We start from the raw sequence: 24,590 nt of genomic DNA, 5'->3' as shown, positions 1-24,590 counted from the left end.
GTCCTGCAGGCTGGGGAGAGATTACACATCCCACGTTGCATCGGACCTGGACTGTGCTACCGGTCTGCCCCACCGTTCCTGTCACCCTGGGCTGAGTGGAAGGGAGATTCTCTCTCACTCTCTCTCCCACTCTCTGATTGGATTGGCTTATCACCACAATACTGACTATAAGCTGCCGTTTGTTTTTTTGTTTTTTTTTGTTTTTTTTACAAGTCCCGTGCCACTACAGTATTGTTTACTTCACAGGTCAGAAGCAGTTGTTCATTTTGTTGTTCTTTTCCCTTGAACTAGACCGAGCAGCATCTGGTCAGGACAGTGGTGGATCTGGGAACCCTCTGCGCAGGGTTGTGGCCTCCCTGACCTGGCCATGGCAGCCCGTGGGGGGACCAGCCAAGCGACAGGGGGGGTCACCCTGAGGGGAATGGATGAAAGCCAATCCAAAAGGAGTAATGGGGTGTCTGGTCTACGGGGGGCGAGGGACGTTCCCAGGGGTCCCTGTTCCCAAAGTCTCCTCTGGCAGCACATGGAAGGGAAGGACACAGGAAATAGCTGTGTATCCTACAGAGACCCCCCCCCGACTCATGATAAAGGTCTGGAGAGGGTGTGGGGAGACAACAGGCTCTGTCTTCTGGTCACACACCCTCAACGGTGTGTATGGGGTGGTGGTCTTTAGATGCACACACACGCACATACTCATACTCATTGGAATCCTGGACGTGCTACTGTGCAGATTTCAGACTGGGAAGTCGAGAGATGACAAAACAAAAGAGCTTTAAAGGAGCACTTGGAGCAGCTCCTCATCTCGCCGCAAAGCAAGTGAACCAAGGACACGTGGCCCGGCCTATCTGCTTTGCCGTAGTAGTCGATGCAGGCTGGAACCTCATTAGCTTTCATTTGTGTGACTTGCTTCCTGTGCTCACATGCGTTGGTGAGCCGTTTAATGTCCATCCTTGGTCCTAAGCATGCTTAAGTAGGCCATTAGTTCAGGCCATTACTTTCCTCTGGAAGAGGAACAAGCGAGAGTGTAGCGTACTGAAGCTCATTGTCTGTGGCCTCGCTCCCCCTCCTCCACTCCTTTTGTACTATCTATCTTTTTATCTGTCCATCTATTTACTTGACTCTGTTTTTCCCTCCCTCCCTCCCTCCCTCCCTCCCTCCATCCATCCATCCATCCATCCATCACTCCCTCACTCTCTCTCTCTCTCTCTCTCTCTCTCTCTCTCCGTCTCTTCCAGAACATAGATGTGACCAACTTCAGCAGCAGTTGGAGTGATGGACTGGCATTCTGTGCCCTCCTGCACACCTACCTGCCCGCCCACATCCCTTACCAGGAACTCATCAGTCAAGACAAGGTAGAATCATGTACTGTCTGCTAATACCCCCCCCCCCCCCCCCCCACACACACACACACACACACACACAGTCAGGGGCGGAGCTAGACTGTCAGTACAGTGAGGGCTGAGCTTCATCACTGGGCCCTCTGCTTCCAAGTCATTTTTAAATTAAAACCGTAAAAAAACAACAGTAAAATAGCTGATGAATGCATATGTTATAATGTGTCACTTTTTGAGCCAAGTATGTCAAATAAAACACAAAGAAAAGCAAAACAAAATTACAAGTTTGTATTGACGAACAAAGAAAACAACAGTTTGCCAGTCAAGTAACAATGTTACAACACCACGGACAGCGACAGCTGATTGACAGCGACGTGTCTGCTTGGAATGTAGTGTTTTGCGTTCTTGTCAAGTGATGGAAGATCGGTTTGAGGAGCCCCTACTTGGCACAGGGCCCTGGGGCGGCCGCACCCAAGCACCCGCGCTATCTCCTCTTCTGCACGCGGTTCTTCACAATCTTTTTGGGGGGGGGAAATTGAGGAACTCACAGGGTAAAGAAGCATCCTGCATCCACTCAGCAAGATCGTTTGAGACGACGAACCATCTGTCATTGGGGATGAGTTCAGCGTCTGGACATTTCCAGTCGTGAACTGACGGGAGGGATGTAGAGGAGGCCTGCCAACAAAGCCCAGTGGACTCCACCTCAGAGCCAGGGTGATAAACGAGGAGGGCTGGCGCCGGTGCTGGTGCAGGCTGGGGGGGGGGGGGGGGGGGGGGATGCAGGGGGGTGGGGGGGGGCGTCGTCTCTGTCCTGATACGAGACAAAGCCACCCGTCAAGCTCGTCCTCGTGAATTATTCACCAGGACTGTGTTGGCTTCCATACATTGTGCTGAGTGACTCCCCACAGCAGGCCCTGACAGCAGGGCTAGATGGCTCCTTCCTGGGAGCCTCTGAACTTCCTGGTATCACGTCTGCTTACTCCCACTCCACGATCCAGTCGGCGAGGGCTGCTCGACCCCAACGCGGAATGTTCTGGTAGTGTTAACATGGCAGACGTTGCTATTATCTGACACCTTAGAACTGTACAAACCTCGGGTTAAAACATGGCCTTCACAGCGTTGTCAGACGATTGGAAGATGTCTAAAAGAAGCAGTCTCCCCTTTAATAGATGTGGCTGCCAAAGACAGCTACTTTGATGGTCTGGGTGACTGGATCAGGAGAGATCAGGAACTTCTGTAGCTGTACCCCCCCCCCCCCCCCAACCACCACCACCACTACTACCCCGCAGACATACAGATGTTTGGGCCTGGTCCATATGGGGTTAGGACCTGGGTGACCTGGGGTTTATTGGTGTATTCGGGGAGATCTATGTGTTGTTTGTTGCTGTCTGGGGGGCTCTCCGTCGTTGGGGAGAGAGAGAGATGTGTGGGAGGAAGAGGAGGAAGGCGAGGTTGTGTGTGTGTGTGTGTGTGTGTGTGTTATGGCGGAGCATGGCAGCCCTGTTTGTGTTTCCTCAGGGTCGGAATCTGGCTCTGGCATTCCAGGCGGCGGAGAGCATCGGCATCAAGCCCTCCCTGGTGAGTCTCCTTCCTCCAGAGCCCCCCTGACACCAGCGAAGCAGGAGAAACACAGCGATACAATCCAGCCACACACACCAGGCCCGCATTTGTGGTCGTCCACACAGAAGTGCAATCATCCTTTCCCAGTTTATACACGTTTCATGCTCATATATTCCAGGCGGGATTTTTTTTCTTTCTCATGCTGAGGAATATTCAAGTATCCAGTAAACAAGTCCGTTGTGGAAAACCAAATAAGTGCCAAATGGAAGAACCATAAGAGCATGCAGTTAAACAAGTTACAATTGAACAACATGAAACTCCCCACAAGAGTGCAAGAGTGTACCTGTAGAAAAAACAATCAACAGTAAAATATTTCACAGCGAGTACAAGAATTTGAAACCGTTACAACTAACCAACAAGAGCAACAAGTCTCTCAATACGAGTCATTGTGATCCTGGAGGAAACTAACATCAGGTCCAGCCAAGTATTCCTAAGTGCCGTTGTACTCCCGGAACAAGTGCGTCTTGAGCTCACACACCACACTTATACAATACACACGTATACTCACTATCCTAACCACAGATTTTGAAAATATTAAAACTATTCCAGACATGTAGTATTTTTTTGACATAAGGATGTCCTTGGCCAGTCAGTGGAAGGCAGAGTTCTGTGTTGATTTAATATATTTGGGTGAATGAACCATTTTTCAAACGTCAGCTTTTTATGTGTACTCTGTGTACTAGGATTTTATGTGTCCTGAGTCAAGGCAAACTTTTAGTTCTTGGCATTGTCATTTGTCATCATGTCTGCTTCGGTGAAAATGTGCCCCAAAAGTCAATATTCTGTCTACTGTAGGTACAAAAGCTGTGTGTGTGTGTGTGTGTGAAAGAAAGATGGAGAGTGGGAGGTGGGGGTGAGAGGGAGGATGAAGGAGGGAGAGGAAGAGAGAGAGGTACCTAGTTTCTGTGGGAAATCAGGCATACTAGTGACACAAGTGGTATAACAGCTTCCACATTTTTGATGAAGGAAGGTAGGGTTTACTTTATACTGATTACACCAATTTCCAGGTGATAATGTAAATGTCGGCTTCTGGGGTGTCATTTGCCGGGTTTAGCCAGGGGCAGGTTTGAAGTGTTAGGAAAAGGACTGTCAGCAGCTTGATGACTTTGGTGGTTGTTGACTCCATAATCAGATTCTGGGTTCATTCGACTTTGCACACAAGCCACACACACACACACAAACTGAAACAAGGTTTTAGACTTAGAGGATTAATCAGGCTCTCGAGACATCTCAAACCCTGCAGCCAGATGGAACAATCTGTCTGTTGACAGTCAGACTTGGTGTTTATTCATACCCCTAGGTAGGTGTATTACATTGAGCTAGAACTATGTTGACTTCTCTAGCTCAGAAGGGGGTTGCTACTTGTGCATGGGTGTAGATACACTTGTACAGTGTTCTGTATGTGCAGACACTAGTGCAGTGCAGTGGTCCTCTGGATTCTAAGCGAAGTTGACAGTGTCATCCCTGTCCTACATTCCTCAGTTTACCAATGTATTTTAGAACCTTGTACTCAGAGGCCAGTGTTTTGTGACAGTAGTCATAGGGGAAACACTGGGGTCTGATGTGTACTTGGAGGTTTGCCTTCTCCTAAACCCGCTGAAATGTTCAAATGACTCCATGAGAAAGTGTTTTAAGGGCACACTAACCTCAGGGAGCATTAAGTTCTAATGGGCTGGGAGTTAAAAACCCGTAATGGAAATCGGCCATTGCAGGCGGTTTTAATGTGAATGTAATGGGAATACGTGGTTCACTTCAAGTCTGCCGTTTACACAGACACAGTCACATAACTGCGGTTGCATGGCATGTCAGGGTAAACGTGAAGTTAGGGCACATCCGACCTCACTGAAGTTTTGGTCAAGATTACACTGCCGAAAATTCTCCCAGTACAGGCTTTATGAGCTAACCCAAAAAATAATGGCCGCGTTTCCCAGACTCGTTAAGAGCTTCTTAGCGCTAAGAGCTTCTTCGGAGCGCTTCGGGCCAATATATGTTGGCATACGTAGAAAAGTCAAATCCTGCCAATCGGTTTACATTTTGCGTAAGCTACATAAACCTACGCATGTTGAACGAGTAGATAGCCTATACCCCTTTAAACGTCTGCATAACGTTTGGAACTGACAACCTGAAACAACCTGAAGCGCGTCCAGAATTATCAGTAAAAACAAAGAATCATATAAGTCAATATAGCGCGCATCAAGGTGCACTGTACAAACGTAAAGTCAGTGGGGGCAAGCAATGCCTCGAACGAAGTAAATAGTTATTCCTCCAGGTAGTGTCACTATATCACCAAAATGTTCGTACGCGCGGTCCAAGTCTATGTGGAAATATGCGTTATCTTACTCATATTTATGTTTTGATAAGCTGCGTATAGCTTTTGAGCGTACGTGCGGTCCCAGATAGCCACTGTCTTTGGTTCTCATATTTGTCCAGACAGGAGATTGCTTACGTGTGGTCCACCGACCGACACGTGACTGTCCCTGGTTTCTCATTAAGGCTGTTATGTAAAGCTGACCTCAGGCAAGCTTCTGTGACGCTGATCCCTAACCTGTAGCCTGTAATAGCCTGGCTGTGTCTCTGGGAAGTCTCTGTCTGCTTAGATGGAGGGCTTGAATAGCCTACCCAAGAGCACACCCCACAACTCACACACTCCCAATACTTGAACCCGATGATATAGAGAGTCAGAATTGTATATGATGGAAAACAATAACTTTCAGTATTTATTATTTATTGTAGGTTTTGAATTTATGCCATTCAAATACTCGATATGCATCTAATGTGTTCCAGCTCCTCCACTGGACTGACAATATTACTATTGTGTACGTGTGTGTGTGTGTGTGCGCATGCGCGCGCGTGTGTTTTCGTGCCCCACAGGACATTGATGAGCTGATGCACACAGACAGACCAGACTGGCAGAGCGTCATGCAGTACGTCTCCCAGATCTACAAGTACTTTGAGACCTGACCAGGGGTGGACGTGGAGGAAGAGGAAGGCACCGCAGCACTTTCTGCCTAGTATCCCCCACCCCCTCAACCCCTCTTTTTCAACATGAAGTTTTACCGTGCCCTTCTCCATACAGAGTGATGACCTCCCCCGCCTCCACCATCCCATGCAATATTAATAGGAACCCTCCAGTGATTTTTCTGAGGTTTGAACTTGCTTGGAGTTGCTGTTTGCTAGCTCCTTTATCATGTTACAGTGTGTAAATGCTATAGGAGTTCACAGCAGTCGGGATACACTAACATTAATATCAACCTTTTGTTGTTGGCACTTAGTATGTACAAAAAGGAATGCTGGAACTGCTTCTTGAGTTTTCGGTTAAAGTCCAGTTATTATTTGGAAGGCCACTTTGAAAGAAGGAAATGTCTTTGAATAAGAAGCCTTTACATATCATGGTCTGGAGTCAAGGTGTTATCGGTGATGCTGCACAACCTATGAATTGCAAACACCTCAGTAGCTACGCGTTGCTCCTGACAGTCTTCCCAGATATACACTATTTTCCCACAAAATATTGATACAGAATGTGTAGCTGTTTGAATGGTTCAGGGCCAACCACTTTATAATGTGTCCTCCCTCATACAGTCCTTTTTGTTTTTAGACAGCACTATTACTATGTCATAGTTCTTAAGTGAATCAGTAAAACACTACATGTATAAAGTAATACCATGCTGAAGATGTCAATTACATTTCATTGTATGGGCTGGGACACTTTATATAGTCTGTGGTATGTGGTATGAAGACAACCATCCATGTTCAGCTGCCTCAGACAGACAGAAGTGTTATTTATTTATTTACATACGGAATGTTCTAAGAAATGTAAAAATAATGCAGGAAATTGAACGTTTTCTATTTACCGGCCTCTGAGATGTGCTTGAAGGGGTTGATGTCCCATCTAAGTAGCAGATGGTTATTGTTGAATAAAGTTTTGACAAGCTTTTGTTGTTCATCAACGTTCATTTTCACTCTTATCAGCTGCTAAAGTACAAAAACGTTAAAAAGCGGTGGTTTTTCACTACAAACTCACACTGACACAGATAACTTTAAATTTCTTAAAGGACAACAAATGTTTAGGAATTGGTGCAACGTGCCAGAAAACGTTAAAGTTAATTGTATAACAGGAAGAGAACACTGACATTATCCTGGAATATGCAGTTGACCGCATGGATTTAACGTACATCCTCAACATAGCACCTATATCCTTCAGATCCAGAATTCTCGTTAACTGAAGAAATGCACCAGTACAAATTTTCATTGGTTTTCCAGAAAGCCTATTAAGTGTCTGTCTGGGAAAACATTTCTGCATGGAAAGAGGAGGGTATAAGGTGTGTTTGTCTTGTTTTCGAGGCTGCAGATGATCATTCTTTCTCTCGTGGGTTCTTTTAGAAATGCCACACTGCTGGTGCCATTATTGATTGAATATCTACATTTAATAAGTCTTGTCAGATGCCCACCATTTAAAATTGCTATCCTTCATGGCCATTCAGACAGGAAAGAAATACCACATACAGACAGGAGTGCTGGCGTAGCCCCAGTCGTGTAATGAAACACAGCTGTTGCCTTCAGCGAGGTGCTACAAAAACAAGCCAACGTTAACCTGACCGCATGTAATTACGTTGTTAGACCCATTTCAGCGGCGCGTAAATACGCACAAGCCGCGACGCAAGCCTGAGTAAGAATGTTTAAGAATTTATGTATGAAACGTTGCTTATCTTTCAGTAGGGGCGTGGCTATTAAGTCGTGTATTTTCTGTACTTGAAAACCCATGTGTAGAGGGAGTTCTAAGACACTCTCCCAACGACCGCAACAGACTCACCCAGGGTCGGAACGGTCGAGAAATTAAGTAGGCAACAAGTCCTTGAGTAGCCATTAAGTAGCCAACAAGTCCAAGAGGGGTAAGTCATGCAAAATGTTTATTTGTTCACCGATAATACTATATACATTAACATTCAATGCATTAGCCAATTATCTAGTTTTGGTTGCACCTTGGGGGGGGGCACATTGTCAGTAATCAAGTGCACTGTTAAACATTGCTTTGACACGGTGAAAAGTTTTTGTACATCACGGAAAAACGAAACACTAACTTTTTCCTCTGATTTGACAGATGGCGGTTTTTGCAAATCACATTTTGGGAATATTCTTGGATTACTTCAAAAAGACTTCATTGCCTCTTTGGACCCTGTCCCCGTGATACTCTTCTCACCAGCGACTTAATTGTGCAGAATATTGCTGAGATGAATATGTACTATGTAGTAATTGAATTAATAATTGCTGTTTTGTCCATATCCGGCAATGTATTGGTTTGCTGGGCTGTCGCAATCAATACCACTCTGAAAAACGCTACGAACTATTTTTTGGTGTCCTTGGCAGTAGCCGATATTTTGGTTGGTTGTCTTGCCATCCCTTTTGCCATAACTATAAGCATCGGTATCTGTTTGGACTTCTACGGATGCCTTTTCCTCGCCTGCTTTGTTTTGGTACTGACTCAAAGCTCAATATTTAGCCTTCTTGCTGTTGCAATTGACAGATATCTGGCCGTTAAGATCCCTCTAAGGTAAGCAATTTTTGTAGTCTTTCTATCACTCAACTAAATCAACTTACTCACTTATTCCAGTCACTGCAGTCAAGTAAATATCATTGAACTGTCTGTAATCAGATGGATCAATCTCAATGCAAACGACAGTTCAGCTGACTTTTGGTCAGTTGTTCAATGGTCTGGGATGTACAATTTAAATCAATATAATTGGTTGATCAACAACAGGGGGGGAAAGGGCAGTAAACTCGATTAAACACTGTGTACATATACGCCTGGTATAAAACGGGCCTAAAGGGAGGTTATTTTAGTAAATCAATCAATCTTAAACAGATAATCCTATTATGATTGTCCTTGATTAAAAATAACATGTGTCCTTGTTTAATCTTATAGGCAGGCATAGGCTGCTCTTCGCTGATCATTTCAAGAGATGATGTTAGCCTAGATTATCGAGGTTGCATTATCTATTTGTATTTCATATTGATGTTCTTACCTTGCGTTTTATAATCTTTAACTGTGGCACTTTGGGATTTGCTTCAAATGTAGAGTGCATTACAATAAAATCTATTATTGTTATTAGATTACATTTCTAATGAACACCACTGTTATTTGAAAAGTAATGTTTTTGTTTTGGGGGAAATTGCTTATGGACTGCAAAAACTTGGACTATAAGTTCTGGACTATCACTGACTGCTTTTAGAGGTTAAATGTATTGTGTGATAAAAAAAGTACATAATCAGATTTAGCCTTAGATAGATGATCCTAACATAATTACATCCCTTCTCTACTCATCTTCAAAGGCAAGGTGTCTGGTGGAGGCAGATTGATTGAATCACTTTAAAAGGTGCATAAATCAGTGATATAATGGATGGATCAATACCTAGCTCCAGTGTGTCCTTGTATTGATTCAGTGACCACACACGCAGCAGTGGTCAGTAGTGGCTGTGACCACATGACAAAGACCACATGAAGACCCGAGAGATCAAGCTGCTAGAGGCCCTCAACCAGCAAGGTGCTTTACGCATCCAGCTGGTGTTTTTTTATAGAAGGCAAATTAAGAGATTAGACTTGTTTATTTCTTTGTCGCCACCTGGGTCTAATGCGTCTGTGGGTGTTTGACAACTTGTGTTTTTCAATCTACAGTTGTTTTCCTTCTAGTACCTAGTACACTTCATCTTTAAGATTAAGCGAGTGTGAATATTAATAGGTTATTTCAATTTGTTATACATCAGGTCTATTCAGAGCCAATTCATACATAAAACAGAATTGAAAGGGGTTCACTTCCGCGCCCAGATATAGCCATACACGACAGCTCTGTTGATGAGGACGGTTGTTTCTAATGTGTGTGTTTGTGAGAATGTCACTTTCAGTGTCTGTGTGTTGGTGTTTTTGGTGGCGTGTTCACACGCACAGACATTTGGGTGGAAATGCACTCATGCATGTGTTTGGCGGGGTCGGAATCCTCAGGGAGGTCGGTTGTCTTTTGGTGCCGACTGTTTTCACAGCTGGCTTTACTGGAAGTGAAAGAGAAGGTCCAGATGTTCCAGGGGGTTCTGCCTGACTCAGTCTCGCTTCAGAAGCTTGCTTTCCTTTGCATGTTTCCCAGAACAAGACCTTGGGGCTATTTTAGTTTCCTTCACACCACCAGTCTTTGTTGGGAAGACAATCCAATAACATGTCCAATAATCCAAGTTCCTAAAAGGAACGGAGAGAGAGAGAGAGAATTATGTTCGAAGGTGGCTGCCTGCCCATAGTATGCTGTGACTAAAACGATTTTCAGTCGCTAATTTCCAAGATGTTATTGCCAGCCTGAGCGTGTGGACTAACCATGGTTAGATCCTGTAACTGTTAGCCACAGACACCGCGGGGTATCCATATGGCATTTTCATGATAATGTTCATCATGGGGGCCTGTCAAGGGAAGGAATGGATATCTGGTCATGTGTTCCAAGATTCCCCTCTTGTCTTTTTTTCTTTCTTTTTTGGCCAGAGTAGAACACAGATACTTGACTCCAGCTCTTTGTTTTCATACCTGTGAGAGTGAGACTGGCGCTTTAGAGTGGCGTATTTGCGTACTTGCATGCAAATGAACGTCTACGTCGCGTTGGGTTTTCAGGATTGCTCCCACCGCCTGTTGTGTTGAGACCGAAGCTGAGCCGTGGACACCTATGTGTGTCAAAGCGGATATTGTTTTCCATTTCCACTTGTGGTCTGCAGGCTGGCAGAGGTGCCCCCCCCCCCAGCGGAAGCACAGGAACACAGGGGTTAGAGAGGGGATGGGGGGGGGTGTAGGGAGGGAGGGAGAGAGAGAAGAAGAAAGGAGAGAGAGATGCCAGTCTGCTGCCGTAATGCCAGAACTAATCCTTTTAGCCGTCCATTCAGTGGCTCTCGCAGATCGGAATTCCGCCCGCTCTGTCGGAGAGGGAGAGGGGAGTTCAACGTTGATGAGAGAGATATGGATCGGCGGATGCCACATCTTAGCCCCCCTGGAACAAACGCGTCTTCAGGCTTGATGGGGACAGGTGGAGGACGAGGAGGAAGGGGGTGACAGCCAGAGAGAGGGAGGCGGGAGAGAGAGGGAGCGGAGGAGGAGATTGACGGAGATGCAGGCAAGAGGGGAAAGATGTGTGGATCCCACCTGGCCTGGGGGGTCTCCCTGTACATCCCTGGGCAGGGCTGTGCATTATTGATGGCATCAGGGCCGGCACATCCCTGGCTGTGGAAAATTACAGGGGAACAGCCAGGACTCTGTGGCCACTTTTGAATCATTTACTGGACAGCCATAAAAGCTCCAGACTGTATGAGGAGGCTTGTCTTCTGAGAAGGGAACACCTGGAGCTAATAATTAAGAGCCTGCCTTATCAGCCAGCACTACTGTTTACATTTAGTCATTTACATTTAGTCATTTATCAGACGCTCTTATCCAGAGCGACTGTTATTACAGTTCCGAAGCTCATTTCACTGGCAATGGGCCACATGAGACCAAAAGTGTGTTTGGTGACACTAAGGGGGACAAATGCATCGCCAACTGACAAGAGTACTACTTTGCCTGACTCAATACCATCATTATGTAGTTGGCAGAGAGTCAAGTGAAGAGTGTTTAAGTGCATTGGCGGCCACAAGTCCTTGGTGTGCCACAGTGACTCACGGCCACGCGGTAGCTTGACGTCTATCTTTAGGCAGCGGCTCATGTCGGTGCCGTGAGTGCAGCTGATGCTTCACGAGCATGTGGTCAGACAGCGGGTCAGGAGGAGCGTGGTGGTGGCGTCGGCGAGCACGGCACAGATCAGTGCTCGAGACCACAGCATGAAACGCATTCTGTGTTCACACTCTCAGCCTGGGGAAAGCATGAAGATATAATGTCATGAGTATCACTGACAACTATCTGCCATTGTACTTCCCTCAGTATGTTGATAAAGGTTGAGAAAAAGTTTGTTTGAACAGTGTGGGCAGTGACTTAGCTATATCCATTGCTATATTGGAGTTGTTCATTTATAGGTTCTAAAACATGTTGGATTAAGATGGATAATAGCCATGGAAGCGATGATGCCAGGTGTTTTATACAGGGCTCGCCGTCATTCAACAGGATGTACGATCAGAGTGTACACAGGGAACAGGATGCTGATAGTAGTAATGGCTTCGCTGCAACCAGTTCTCTGGTATCGTGCTCATAAAACGCATTGTGAGGTGTGATATTAAAGTCTATTTCATTGGTGGACAGAGTCATAAGAAAGGATGTCGATTGATCTTCCTCTCCGTCCTGCTCTCCAGGTACAGGGAGCTGGTGACAGGCAAAAGGGCCAGAGAGATCATCGCCATTTTATGGATCCTATCCTTCATCATTGGCCTCATCCCCTTCCTGGGCTGGAACCTAAAGGAGCAAGCATGCGCCCCGCCCCCGGAGAACGCCAGCGTCCCGTCGGACAACGCCTCCGACCAGTGCCCTCTGATTGGCCGGGAGGGGGAGCGACACTTCCTGAAGAGCTGCCAGCTCGCCTGCATGTTTGAGAGCGTGGTGGACATGCACTACATGGTCTATTTCAACTTCTTTGGCTGCGTCCTCCCCCCCCTGCTCATCATGCTGGGCATCTACGCCAAGATCTTCACGGTGGCGCGCAAGCAGCTGCGGCAGATCGAGCTCAAGTGCGTGGGCAACGGCGACAGCAGCCCCCACCGCAGCCTGCTGCAGCGCGAGATCCGCGCCGCCAAGTCGCTCTCCATCATCGTGGGGCTGTTCGCCCTGTGCTGGCTGCCCGTCCACATCCTCAACTGCCTGACGCTCTTCTACGGCGACCTGGACAAGTCGCCCTTCGTCATGTACGTGGCCATCATGCTGTCGCACGCCAACTCGGCCGTCAACCCCATCATCTACGCCTACCGCATCCAGGACTTCCGCAACACCTTCCGCAAGATCCTGACGCGCCACTTCCTGTGCCGCAGGGAGGACCTCTACCTTAGCTCCAATGGCAGCAGGCGGAATAAGGACCAGATTCACATGACTATCGACCCGTTACTCTAGGGGGGTGCTGTGATGCGGGTTAGAATCCCCCCCTCCCGACACTATTTGTCTTAACTTGTGTTTTATTTTTGAATGCTATTTTCAGTAAGGATAGATATGTTTACAGAACAAAAGGGGTATGTTCCATATAACATGCATTGAGGAATTTCCAATATGCCTTGAATGTGGACAGTTATTTATAAATCCCGTGGAGTATCAGTGGTCAGCTGGGGAAATGCATTTGTAGCTAGTACTTTTCATGTTGTGAAGGTTCTTTTGTATTTTATTTAGCTGAATCTAACTAACTGGATTTGCAGGACTGTGAAATCGATCCAATTGCAATGTTTGAATTCATTGCTAGGATTTTATTTATCATTCCTACGCATGTCATTGCAACTCAAACACTCCTTTCTGAAGCCTTAATTTTGAGGAAAACAATGTGTTAAGTGTATAGCATTTAGTGTCTGAACAATTTATTTATTTTGATGTAGTTGGGAATGGAAAGACAAAACCACATTATGTAAACCTACGTTGGTTGCACTGTACTTGGGTTTTGATGGACTCCAATAGCAACGTTCTTATAGAAGAAACAGACATACTGCAGAGGAAACTGCAAATGGAAAAATGTAAGCAGGAACCGTTTATGACTGCAACATCAGCAAACTGTTTATGGAGAGGATGGGATACTAGAAAGGTGGACCACTTCATATCTCTAGAGTTTCCTGGAAAACTCAGGAACAGGCCTACATAATGGGAAGCTTGACCGTGCTGTGAAAAACAGTAGTTCAGAGAGAATAAAGGTTTGGACCTGTGGCAAATGAATGAAATGTATCTTTCGTCACCATTCAAAGCCTAATTATTTGAAATGCCGACTGACTAAAACTAGTCATATGTCCTTTAGACAATGTGTCAGTGACTACCCCCCCTTCTTAACCCAGACGGACTCCCAGGGCGTGGAGTACCCAGCTGGCATGAACCACCACTGGCAGTCATCTTCATGAACTGTCAACTGCGACAACATTCTCTTGAACTGACAGGAGAAACTGAGGTCTACTCAAGGAGAAACTCTGACAGTCGCCCCCGTATCAGGTTAGCACGTCATGGCGGCTTGGGCGGCCGAGGGAAAGATTAAGCACCCCTCCCCCAGGCTACCATGGCAGCTGAGACTGCCAACCACAGTAAACAAGTTCAATGAGGAACAGTAACGTGATTAGATGTTCTCATGTTTGCGAAAGGGGAAACGACTTTATGTTCATTTCGGAAAATCTTGTATGTCACACCTCCGGCGTGAATCGGTAAATGATGTTTGTCGTCTTAACGGATGCTGCTGCACTTGTTTTCTGGGTGTGATGGTCAGTATCGTGTACTGTATGCTTTGAAGCAGTGACTACTTGAGATTGAATTGGCTGTGATGTTCACCTGAGGTCAAGAGAGAGACCTGCATTTGACGTAATTCCATTCCATTTGAAAATTCCATGAACAAAAGGAGCCAGTGCTGCACTGTCAAAACATGAACATACATATTTGTTTTTAGAAAAATATTTTAGTCAAATCTAAATATTTCAACATGCCTCTTGCTTCTGTGTTGCTGTTGACTGGTGTTTTAATGTCAACTTTTTATGTGGAAAGCATCAAGCACTGGGGATGCAACAACTACAGTATTTCATTTGTCATTGTTAATGTGTTACTTATTCACCTTATATACCAACTCAACAAATAAAAACTCAAGGGCTAAAAAAGGTGTGCTAAACTTCAAGAACATTCCACTGTTCAGTGTTACATAAGTATAGAGAAACTATCATGTTAAAGCTTCTAAAACCAGTGAGTGATATCAGACTATTGCCTTTCAGTGGTTTACAAAGAATCATGCAAAAACAAGCTGATGTAAATTCAGTAATTCTGCCTTTCATTCTCACACATTTGTACAAGTGTTTGTACAGTTTTGCCACTAATTAACAAACCACTGGTCACAATGATGTTACATCCCTGCTCAATAAATATTATTTTACTCAACTGATTACAACTGTAAACCAATACTGCTATTTAACATAAAATCAGTATGTATGGTGAATTATTTTGTTAATAAAAACTGTTTATATAAAAATGATACACAAATGTTTAGATTGTTAATAGACAGTCTTTCACATAGCTGTACCAGCCAAATCCAACTAAATTCACATACATGCTTGGGAAATACATGTCATTTTGGTTTTCAGAGAAACACACTTAGGTTTTTATATAATTTTATTGTTCCCTATAGACAAAGTGACCAACTTGAGTTCAGATAAGAGGAAACGCAATGTGAAGCAACACACACTCAGTGAAACAGATGTACGTACATTCTTTGGCCAATGACCAAGAACAAAACACTCAGAACAACACATCTGCAAGAGTCTGAGAGACAAGTTCAAAACCATACAACCACAGCAGCGTTCCCATAGTTCTCTGACGTCTTCACACGAGCCCGATGAGAGGAGGCCATCACGTCCGCCATCCATGGTCAGTCCTGCATGTGTGATAGGTCAGTCCTGCATGTGTGATAGGTCAGTCCTGCATGTGTGATAGGTCAGTCATGTATGTGTGGTTGATCAGTCATGTATGTGTGGTTGGTCAGTCATGTATGTGTGATAGGTCAGTCCTGCATGTGTGATAGGTCAGTCCTGCATGTGTGGTAGTTCAGTCCTGTATGTACAGCAGCAGTCTGGAGGACTAGGGCTCAGGGCTAGCTCCCCCAGACAGGATGAGGGACATCTGTTGGTCAGACAACACCTCCAGCCGGGACACTCCCATGGCCTGGCTCAGGCAGGCCGCCAGAATGTGCTTACACTGCCAGAGCGAAAAGAAGAATGCTGTTACGTTGTCTCCCAAGCATGATGTGTGAGTGTGGGGGGTAGAGATAGCGAGGGTTAGTGACCAAAGTACGTGTGTGGGGGTTTCGTGTGAGCGCAAGTTCAAACTAGTTTGTGCCGAAGCTTATCGCCATCATCTCGACGGATGCCATCATCTCGACGGATGCGGTAATATACTTGTTTTCTACAAGTCGTTATTACATCCATTGAAAACGAATGTGCCGCCACAACATGAGCGTGCATTCACATTTTTCACGCAGATGCACTTCACCGAACTAAAACGACGTGAGGGCAAAGAGGGTGCAGAGCAGAGTGGAGTGAGTGTGCTGATTCTCTCAGCTATGGGAGAGAACAGGCTGCGGCAGGCCAGTCGGCAACAAACCACAGGCTGCATGAGAAAAAACCCCAGCAGTCCAACAGCAGGCAGCACACGCCCTACTTCTGGAGGGGTGGGGAGTGAGACCCTAGTCTGTCTCTATCAACCCAGTGCGCCCTGGGAGAGAGGGAAGGGGGGGTGTTTGGGGGGGGGGGCAGTAACATGGTTAATGGAATCTGAGTCGATGACGCTTTAAGGGCTTCTGGCTTTGGTTTATGACCCTCATCTAGGATAGATGGGTATAAATCTGACCCGAAACCTTCTCCCGAAAACACACACCACCGCTGCTGGATAGACAGTGCAAGTAAATGAAGAATATTGGGAAACGTAGTTGGGTCTTTTGGAAAACGTAGTTCTACAGAAATTGGATTTATGTTCTGCCGAAGCAAAAGGAGAGGGTCTTCTGGGTCGGCTGCAGCTCTCGGTTTCTCAGGCTGATTTTAGCCTATTCCTCCGGGGACTAGGTCACGCTGATATCCAGGGTTGAAGTCGAGGTTCTTTTGTAGCAAAAATCAAAATGATACAAATGGCAGGGTCGAGGTGAGACCCTCCCAAAGAGCAGACTAAAATATATCTGTTCCGTTCAGAACAAACAGGCCTATTCTGGGGAGGGGCATGGGGGCGTGAGGGGGCAAATGGGGCCTGAGTGTGCTCCTTGGCAACCCCTGTGTGCGCGTGCGTGTGTGTGCGTGCGTGTGTGTGCGCGTGTGCGTGCGTGTGCGTGCGTGTGACGGTGCTCACCAGCAGGCTCTCGTTCCTCCTGAGCACTGTGTAGGCGAAGGCCGGACAGGGACAGAAGTGACAGGAGATGAAGCAGGTGTACAGCTTCCCTGATCCCCCCAGCACCTGACACGGACGACACACGGACCCAGTCAAAAGGCAGAACAGGACCAGCGCAATGCCATGTGGATTCATGCACTTTTAAGGTTGCGCCTGAATGGATTACGCTTTGCTTGAAAAAGCATAACAGGCCAAATACTGATTCCAGGCCACAGCATAGTAAGAGTGGTAAATATGCATGTAGCTTGTGCTCCGCCCTTACAGTTCTAGATCAAAACACTGTATCAGAAGTATGAAAATGCCGTCGGTGCTGGTGCTATATTTTCCCGACAGATCAGAGCTCGAACTTTCACCTGCGACACAGAACGGCAGAGGAGCAGACAGGAAAGGGAAAGTGGGGTCGATGGAGAGGAATGAAGGGAAACAAGCTTGGGTTTTGTAGCCTCCACTCATCTCATCTCCTGAGGTGCTCCAACCTGCCTCGGCACATCCTACAAACCCTCGCCGCGCCGCCAGGAACGCGCAGTAGCTGGACCCGCTGACGCCCCTCCCTCCGTCCCTCTTTTAATAATAAACATGTCCTTTGACAGAACTGGTTTGAAGGCGAGGTTGTTCACCTGTGCATCAGCAGCTTCCTCAACAACATTGAGGAAGAAAAGGAAGTACTTACTTCTTTAATATTTCCCCCATCGGTTCGAGCACAATGTATACAATAGGTTTTGGTGATAAGAACGCGCGCTCTACTCAACGACAACTCTTTCCATGCTGTGTGGCACTCTTTTAAACTTCAGCTCTTCAGCACATGACACACGGGGATATTAGGTCTAAAGATTAGTCAGCCGTGCCAACATAACTAATGCTTCCCAAGAAAGCAGAACAGGCTCCATTATTTCCTGCGGCTGACAAATTCTCAGTCGTGTAGTCTCGCTAAATTACCTTGGCTGTGACCTACAAAAATAAAACACCTCATTTGTAATAAGTGACACGTCATTATAAATGAATCGCGGCAGGGACAATTACAAGGAGGTGAGCTGGTGGCGCAGGAGAGAGCAGAGAACCCGGCAGGCAGACGACAGGCTCGCCTTGGATGTGGAAAGAACTGAAGAATTTACCATGTGGATGCTAATCCCAATCAACATGGCATCAGTATTACTGTATAGCATGTCCTGCATCGCTATATTCATACTATTTCACTGATTACATAATACTGTCGTGACTCACATTAGTGAAGGTCAGTCTTGTATGCATGACATGGTATACACAAAGGGGGTAACTAGTTCTCAGTGCAGCTGTTGGGTTCCTACATGGCCATGCTGGAGAAGGCCTCCTGGGTCATGTGATATTTAAAGCCAATGGAAAGGATGACTGGATGCCTAGGTCAAGACCAGACTCATATAGGGGCCTGGGTCTTACAGGAACTCGTCTGTCTAGGCCAGAATGAGAGCTGCCAGGATCATCATGGGAATGAACTAGAAGGCTGTATGTGATGCGGCTGTTGTAGCCTATCATTATCTGTACTGCTTCACTGACTTCCCTATCACAATGTGCTCTTTCGCCTTCACTCATTCATCATTACATAATCTTATATTTCCTATGTTGTTTACGTGTTTATGTTAACTGTATCTATCTATGTAGCTATGCTTCAGAGACACTTTGATACTGATTACCTTCACTTCTTTGATGAGGCCATTATTCTTGTCTAGTATTAGATCGCTCCTCTGGTGACTAACAACATTTAAATCCAGAGCCTAGACGGAAGTCACACCGTTGGTGGAGAATGACCTTTTCTTTTTCCACAAGGGGAGCTATGTCGTGGGAGAAACCAAGGAGAGCTGCTTCCAGCTTCTGAAGACTAAGTCATTGAAAACCAGCTCACATCAGGGGGAATTTTTTTTTTTGTCCCCCAAGCTGGCATGCACTGGTGCCATAGCGGCGACCACAAAGCAGCGTGCCGGCCCGCACAAAACCCCCTCTCTCTTTCACTGACGGTGTCCTTCCACAGCACTGGCAGATATCCAGGAGCTAGGGAGGGGAATCCAAAGGCAGGCTGTAAATCTGGAGATATCTCTCAGTCTCTGTCGATGATAAAACCAGGAGCTGGGTCTCCCAGAAGCAGACATCTGGCTTCAGTCCTGTTACGAAAGCTGGCCCTCGTGGGACTACTCACAGGGCAGGCTGGACGGGGTCTGACGGTAAGAGGTTTGGAGAGCCCCAACTTGAGTCTCTGAGCTCCAGAGTTGTGGCCAGCTTTTGCAGAAAATTGAATTTTGCGGGAAGTCATGTCCCTTAGAAACCAACCAAAATGCTCAAGAGCTGTGTGCTCAATTGTTTTGATGGCTTTATTCATGTAGAGGGATATAATTCCACCTGGGTTCCCCTTATCGGAAACTAGTCTTACAAAACACACCGCACAGACATGAAAGGCTCATGTTTCAGTCACGCTTTGCTTCTTTCAACAGAGTGGAGGATGAACAGCGTTTCACAATTTTGTACAAACCATTCGTCACATTTTACCACAAATGTTTCAATCCAGAAACGCATAACATGGAACTAAAAGGAGTAAAACAAATCTGCAAACGTTTTTTTAAGCAATAACCGTACTTCCTGATGGAATGTAAGCAACTGTTCTCTTAGTGACCTTTAAAAGTCTTTATAACACCGTCAGAGGACTACCAATGACCAACAGTTTCTTCACGGCTGTGTATTTAAGCAATAAGGTACGAGAGGCAGTACTTTATCGCCAATAAAGTACGTGTTCAAGGGTGTTGTTGCGCGGAGGGCCGGCAAACCCTGGAATTGCCGGGTTCCAGGGTTTGCCGGCCGTCCGCTGCGCGTTGGTAGTCCTCTGACGGTGTTATAAAGACTTTTAAAGGTCACTAAGAGAACAGTTGCTTACATTCCATCAGGAAGTACGGTTTATAGAGCAGCGGCCATGAAATGATAACATGCTTCTGAAAGCTGCTGTCGCCACCGCTGTCTATAAACCACCAGCCAGCACCAGGGGCTCAGAAAGCAGCAGTGCCTCTAAATGGCCCAGGGGGTGGGGGTGTGGGGGGTAAGGTCATGGTTACCCCATACTCCACTCTGGGGGTGGTTCCGGTTAAGGTTCAAGTTGCTATTGGTGGGGGTGGTGGTGGTGGGGGGGGGGGGGCGTTAACTACAGACACATGACCATGATGGATGGTGACAGATATGTGATTGTGAGGTGAACAGTGAACAGTGTGTCTACAGCCCACTGGAGTGTGTGGTGCTTCGGGTGGAGGGTGTCAAAAATATCATAGTGTGACACCTGCTTGTGCAACTCCCCAACCTGGTGCTCAGGTGCCATGGGGACAAGGCTGTTTAAATGTCTTAAATTCACGACACGCTTCATCTATAGTTTTCAGGGAGGCATTAGCATAACAGGTAAGGCAGCACTTAACACACCCTTCGCACACGTTAATAGGAACAACTGTGATGTGTGTCACTCATCTCTGTGTTGAAACATGACAGTGCGTAGATGGTTTACGCCTCACTCATGGATTAACAGGCAAACCAAAAGCAATCTCTCCAAACTCAGAGTTTGCCCATCAAATTGATTATTCACAAGCCATGAATGTTTAAGATTGCCCTTTCAAAAAGCAGCTTCCCCAAAAACTGGTTACACCTTTTCCATGTGGCCTGACCACACCGTCAACACCAGACAGACTCCCCCCGCCCCCCCCCCCCCGCCCCCCATTTTCATTCTAAAAAGGTCACCTGAAGCTATGAGCAAGGTGTGATAAACAACTAGTATCAAGCTGGAGGAGCAGGGAAAGGCCCTTTGTTCTACGCAGACGTGCGCGAGGATCTCGGGAAACGAGCCATGGCTCGGCCGCACAGACTCTTCCTCAGAACTAGAAGAGTACACATGTATTCCATCTGAGGTTATTTCAAGTGTTTCTAAGATATCGCGTCTGCCTTACTAACCAACTTCCCGTAAAGTTCCCATGATTTCTGTCTGGATTTCTTAAAAGCCTTGAGAGAGATATATGGTCTGGTGAGGTGACAGTGCCAGAAATCTGCGTTGGTTACTCTGGATGACGATGTGGCCCCAGAAAAGAGAGTGCGACTTTTCAATAGATATCCTCTCGTAGAATCTTGAACAGATGAGAGGTGAATGGAAATGTATATTTGGATCATTCTAAAAGTAGGGCAGAATAATGGAAAGGCAGGAACACTCAGTGGGAGACTGACCATGGAAGTTCGGGCTTTCTGCTCAGCTGCTCCCAGTCTGTGGAATGCTCTCCCTGATCACCTGAGGACACCACAGACTGTGGATGCTTTTAAACATGGCCTCAAAACCCACCTTTTTAACAGAGCCGTTGGTTGATTGACTCTTTTATTCTGTCCTGTTTTCTTTTTTGGTCGACATGGTTATTCTTTTTTTTCGCCCTTTCTTGTTTTTAACCTGTAGCACTTTGAGATTTTAGTTAATATAAAGTGCATTATAAATATGATTATTATTATGTTTAGTGAGACATTAGAAGCAGGGGTGTCACCATGATATTGAAAATATTCAACGTCTCTAATTGACAATGAAAAGGCATAAGGAATATAAAAGGATACAGCCTGCTCTTCCTTCCAGACATTAAATGAATGAGATCGCCTTCTGCAGCTGAATCACAGGATTCTCCCCAAATATGGTCACCCTGACTGTAAAAAGGCACGCTAACCTAAACCAGGACCCAATTAGCCCAGCATCCATGTAAACCAAACCCACAGCTTTATCCGGTCCTATAGCCTACTCACTCAGACCTCCAAATGCTTTGCCTTCATGTAAACATCTTTCGATGGTACGGATGGGTGAAAACAAAAGCTTTGCTTGTGCAATATAGCCTCGTACATTTTAAATCCCGACCAGAAAGGAAGTAAGATATGACTCTCAAAAAACACGTTTATTTATTTTTTCAGACGGAAGACCTTACTCAGAATTAGTCTGAGTAAGGTCTAAAATGTTGGAAGATAACTCACTGATGACTTAACCGGCTGCCCTCTAAATCATTTGAGGACAAAGCTAAAAGTGGAAAGGCAGGACGCGGCTTGGAGAAAACCTCAGACTGGCCAGTCACTGTGTAGCTTCAACCTCCGTCACCACATCAATATCAACCTGCTTATAAAGCAGGAAGCACAAGGTGAAAAGGTCAACAACCATCTCCTAAGTACGACCAGAAAGGCTCATTAAACTGTCACTGGACTCTATTTAGCACTTAGAGGACCATCAACTCTGCCATGTGAAGGTTTTGTGTACCTACTGGTTACAACTTCTTGGATGAAAAACAGCCTGCCACTTAAACTGAAGAAATAAACTGAATTCTAAAGAATATGCCTTCTGCCAGTGCTTCACAGTACAGTGAGAGTCGCATTGATTTCCCTTTCAAACTGAAACACTGTTTGAGACCGGACATCTGAAAACCGTTTTGGCCAAACTGATTGAAACAATTAATGAAAGCACAATAGAATGATTTCCCAAACAGAAACCATGCACTTTTTGAGCTCATAGTTTTTTTAGTTCCTTTTACACAAAACTATGTTTGCACCCAGACTTCCTGAAGAAGTTTACAGGAAACTTGGGTCACAGTGACCACAACCACACTGAACAGGAATTACAGAAATATACCTAGAAGAATGGAGTTCCCTTGGGTCTTAAGTGCAATATTTAAGTTAGATTGTATGTCAACTGTAAGATAACTACACATCGAGAGGGAGTAATATCAGTGAACCAGTTAAGAAGCTCAAGAACTAGGCTAGCAGTTATTTTCCAAAAGGGATTCTGCATTTGGTCAGAGTTGTTCACTGAATGTTTGGCCAACTGGGATTGGCGAGTTGGCTTGAGCCATACATGGGTGTGTGTGTTCGAGGGTGAGTACGGTGTGGGTCAGGAGAACCAGACCTGGAAGGCTTTTCTTCCACTGGGAGAAGAGACACAGGTTACAGAGCGCTGGTCCACCAGGTCCAGGGCCTGCAGTGCACACGACCCAAACACGAACCTCAGGCTGGGGGAGGAGAGGGAGAGAGCACTTTAAAAACATGAGGTCAATTCTAACTGGATATAACTGAGTTTGGCCTAAATACAGGACAGACATGGAGATAAGTGGTATTCAAGTAAAACAGGACATGGAGTCAGGTTTGAGATTTGACTAATCATCCTAGTCATCACAATGGAAGTGACCGCTACAGAGGAAGGGGAGCCCAATGTCCCTTACTCTCAGCCACATCATCCACAAGATCTTCATGGAAGGCCACACTAACATGGGCAAGTCTGGGAGAGGCTGTCCCAGTTCTGGGAAACAACTTGTATAAAGGCAAAGTCATCCTCCCTACAAATAAAACACCCACCTTTTTACATTAAACACTGACTCAGTGTCACTGATGTGAAAGTTTGCGTCAATAAAAAAACAATATAAAGTGGAAATTGTAGTTTATATACAAGGGAGAATACTCACGCAATAAGCAGGTCATCAGGAACTGACGAAAAAGAGGTAGAGAGAGAGAACAGATGTGTTTAATTTGTTCTTCAGTTTTATTAGTTGTTGTTAGTAAATGCTTTTACAGATTATAGAGTTATTGAAAATGCATTAGCAATTTCCTGTTTATTATCAGGTAGGTTTACCAGGCTTATGAAGAATAAGAGTTACAATAATAATCGTTACAAGTTGATGTCTCCTCCCCTGCCTGTTGCGGAGTTTGGTAACACTAAAACAGATATTTATTATAATTGGGGTAAGTTAATTCCAGAGGGCGCAGTGTGCTTCGGCTAGGTGCCTTTAGGATAATTGTCAAACCAAACGTCAGAGTGAAACAATGAACAGCCCCCACAATATACGTACACACAAAAATCTACAGAAATCTCAGCAGTGAAAACGTATTGATTCGATCTTGGTAAGTAAGGTAACGGGGCCTAATGCATCTGTCGTTATGAGGCAATACAACAGTACCATCTACTGGTAAGGCCAGGACACAGTCCTTTCTCCGGAGTTATAAGTTTAGCGAGTCGATAGGATGCACATTTATGAATACGTCATTTGATCACTAGCTACTTACTTAGAGACGTTTCGTGGAATGTTTTCTGAATATCTTGGAAAAGCTGCTCCGCCACTGCAGGTAATGAGGACATCTCTCATTCACGGCCACAACACTAACCAGTAACTAGCTAGCGCGACATTTTCAATAACTCGAGAGGGAGAATCTATTTTCCTGTAGAGTCCTTGAGAACTTCAAAATAAAGTATATTTTATTTGTATTAAAATATTAAGTAGGGGCCGGTTCAAAGTAAACGTAGGCGTATGGTACACGATAGTTACAGTAGCATAAACAAGATAATAACACACTATTAAGGATAGGCCTAATTAAAATCAAAACGTTGGATTCGTTTTTCACCAATCAAAAGACTGGGGGAATGCAGTCAACATTGACTCCAAGTTATCATTATGGCAGCGTAAGATCGGATGACACATACAAATAAATGTCTTTTAACTGAAGGGAGTGGTTATAATTTTTTCAAGAAGAGAAAGTTAGGCTACATCAAAGCTAATATTTGATTTTCCTTTATCTTGATATGGTGAAAATACTGAGCTGACATTTGACTA

At 45.5% G+C, this 24,590-nt stretch overlaps 3 protein-coding genes across 3 annotated transcripts in view; 2 read left to right on the top strand and 1 right to left on the bottom strand.

The window, feature by feature from the left end:
- specc1 (sperm antigen with calponin homology and coiled-coil domains 1) overlaps positions 1 to 6,888 on the top strand; it is a 59,469-nt gene extending 52,581 nt beyond the window's left edge. The window contains 3 exon segments of the mRNA XM_062486360.1: positions 1,236 to 1,352; positions 2,853 to 2,912; positions 5,826 to 6,888. Coding sequence (XP_062342344.1) covers positions 1,236 to 1,352; positions 2,853 to 2,912; positions 5,826 to 5,915 — 267 coding nt within the window. The 3' untranslated portion in view covers positions 5,916 to 6,888.
- Positions 6,889 to 7,518: 630 nt separating this feature from the next.
- adora2b (adenosine A2b receptor) lies at positions 7,519 to 14,747 on the top strand. Its single transcript, XM_062485341.1, has 3 exons — positions 7,519 to 7,843; positions 8,053 to 8,502; positions 12,252 to 14,747. The coding sequence occupies exons 2-3, from the start codon at positions 8,183 to 8,185 to the stop codon at positions 12,997 to 12,999; spliced, it is 1,068 nt and encodes a 355-aa protein (XP_062341325.1). The 5' UTR covers positions 7,519 to 7,843; positions 8,053 to 8,182; the 3' UTR covers positions 13,000 to 14,747.
- A 331-nt stretch (positions 14,748 to 15,078) lies between these two features.
- zswim7 (zinc finger, SWIM-type containing 7) lies at positions 15,079 to 24,291 on the bottom strand. Its single transcript, XM_062485342.1, has 5 exons — positions 24,046 to 24,291; positions 23,448 to 23,469; positions 22,895 to 22,997; positions 16,945 to 17,049; positions 15,079 to 15,804 (listed from the first exon to the last, which is right to left on the bottom strand). Exons 1-5 carry the CDS (start codon positions 24,116 to 24,118, stop codon positions 15,688 to 15,690), a joined length of 420 nt encoding a protein of 139 aa, XP_062341326.1. The 5' UTR covers positions 24,119 to 24,291; the 3' UTR covers positions 15,079 to 15,687.
- Between the last annotated feature and the right edge of the window lie 299 nt (positions 24,292 to 24,590).

The sequence above is a fragment of the Osmerus eperlanus genome, chromosome 19 (genome assembly GCF_963692335.1).
Source record: "Osmerus eperlanus chromosome 19, fOsmEpe2.1, whole genome shotgun sequence".
NCBI lineage: Eukaryota > Metazoa > Chordata > Actinopteri > Osmeriformes > Osmeridae > Osmerus > Osmerus eperlanus.
This window is presented reverse-complemented; position numbering and strand designations above follow the sequence as displayed.

Excerpts from the sequence above, each read along its gene's own strand:
- zswim7 (XM_062485342.1), bottom strand. The coding sequence starts at position 24,118 with ATGTCCTCATTACCTGCAGTGGCGGAGCAGCTTTTCCAAGATATTCAG. Across the intron at positions 22,998-23,447 it reads CCTGATGACCTGCTTATTGC|CCTGAGGTTCGTGTTTGGGT; the intron begins GTGAGTATTCTC and ends CTCCTCCCCCAG. Across the intron at positions 15,805-16,944 it reads GGAGGAACGAGAGCCTGCTG|TGTAAGCACATTCTGGCGGC; the intron begins GTGAGCACCGTC and ends TCGCTCTGGCAG.
- adora2b (XM_062485341.1), top strand. The coding sequence starts at position 8,183 with ATGAATATGTACTATGTAGTAATTGAATTAATAATTGCTGTTTTGTCC. Across the intron at positions 8,503-12,251 it reads GCCGTTAAGATCCCTCTAAG|GTACAGGGAGCTGGTGACAG; the intron begins GTAAGCAATTTT and ends CCTGCTCTCCAG.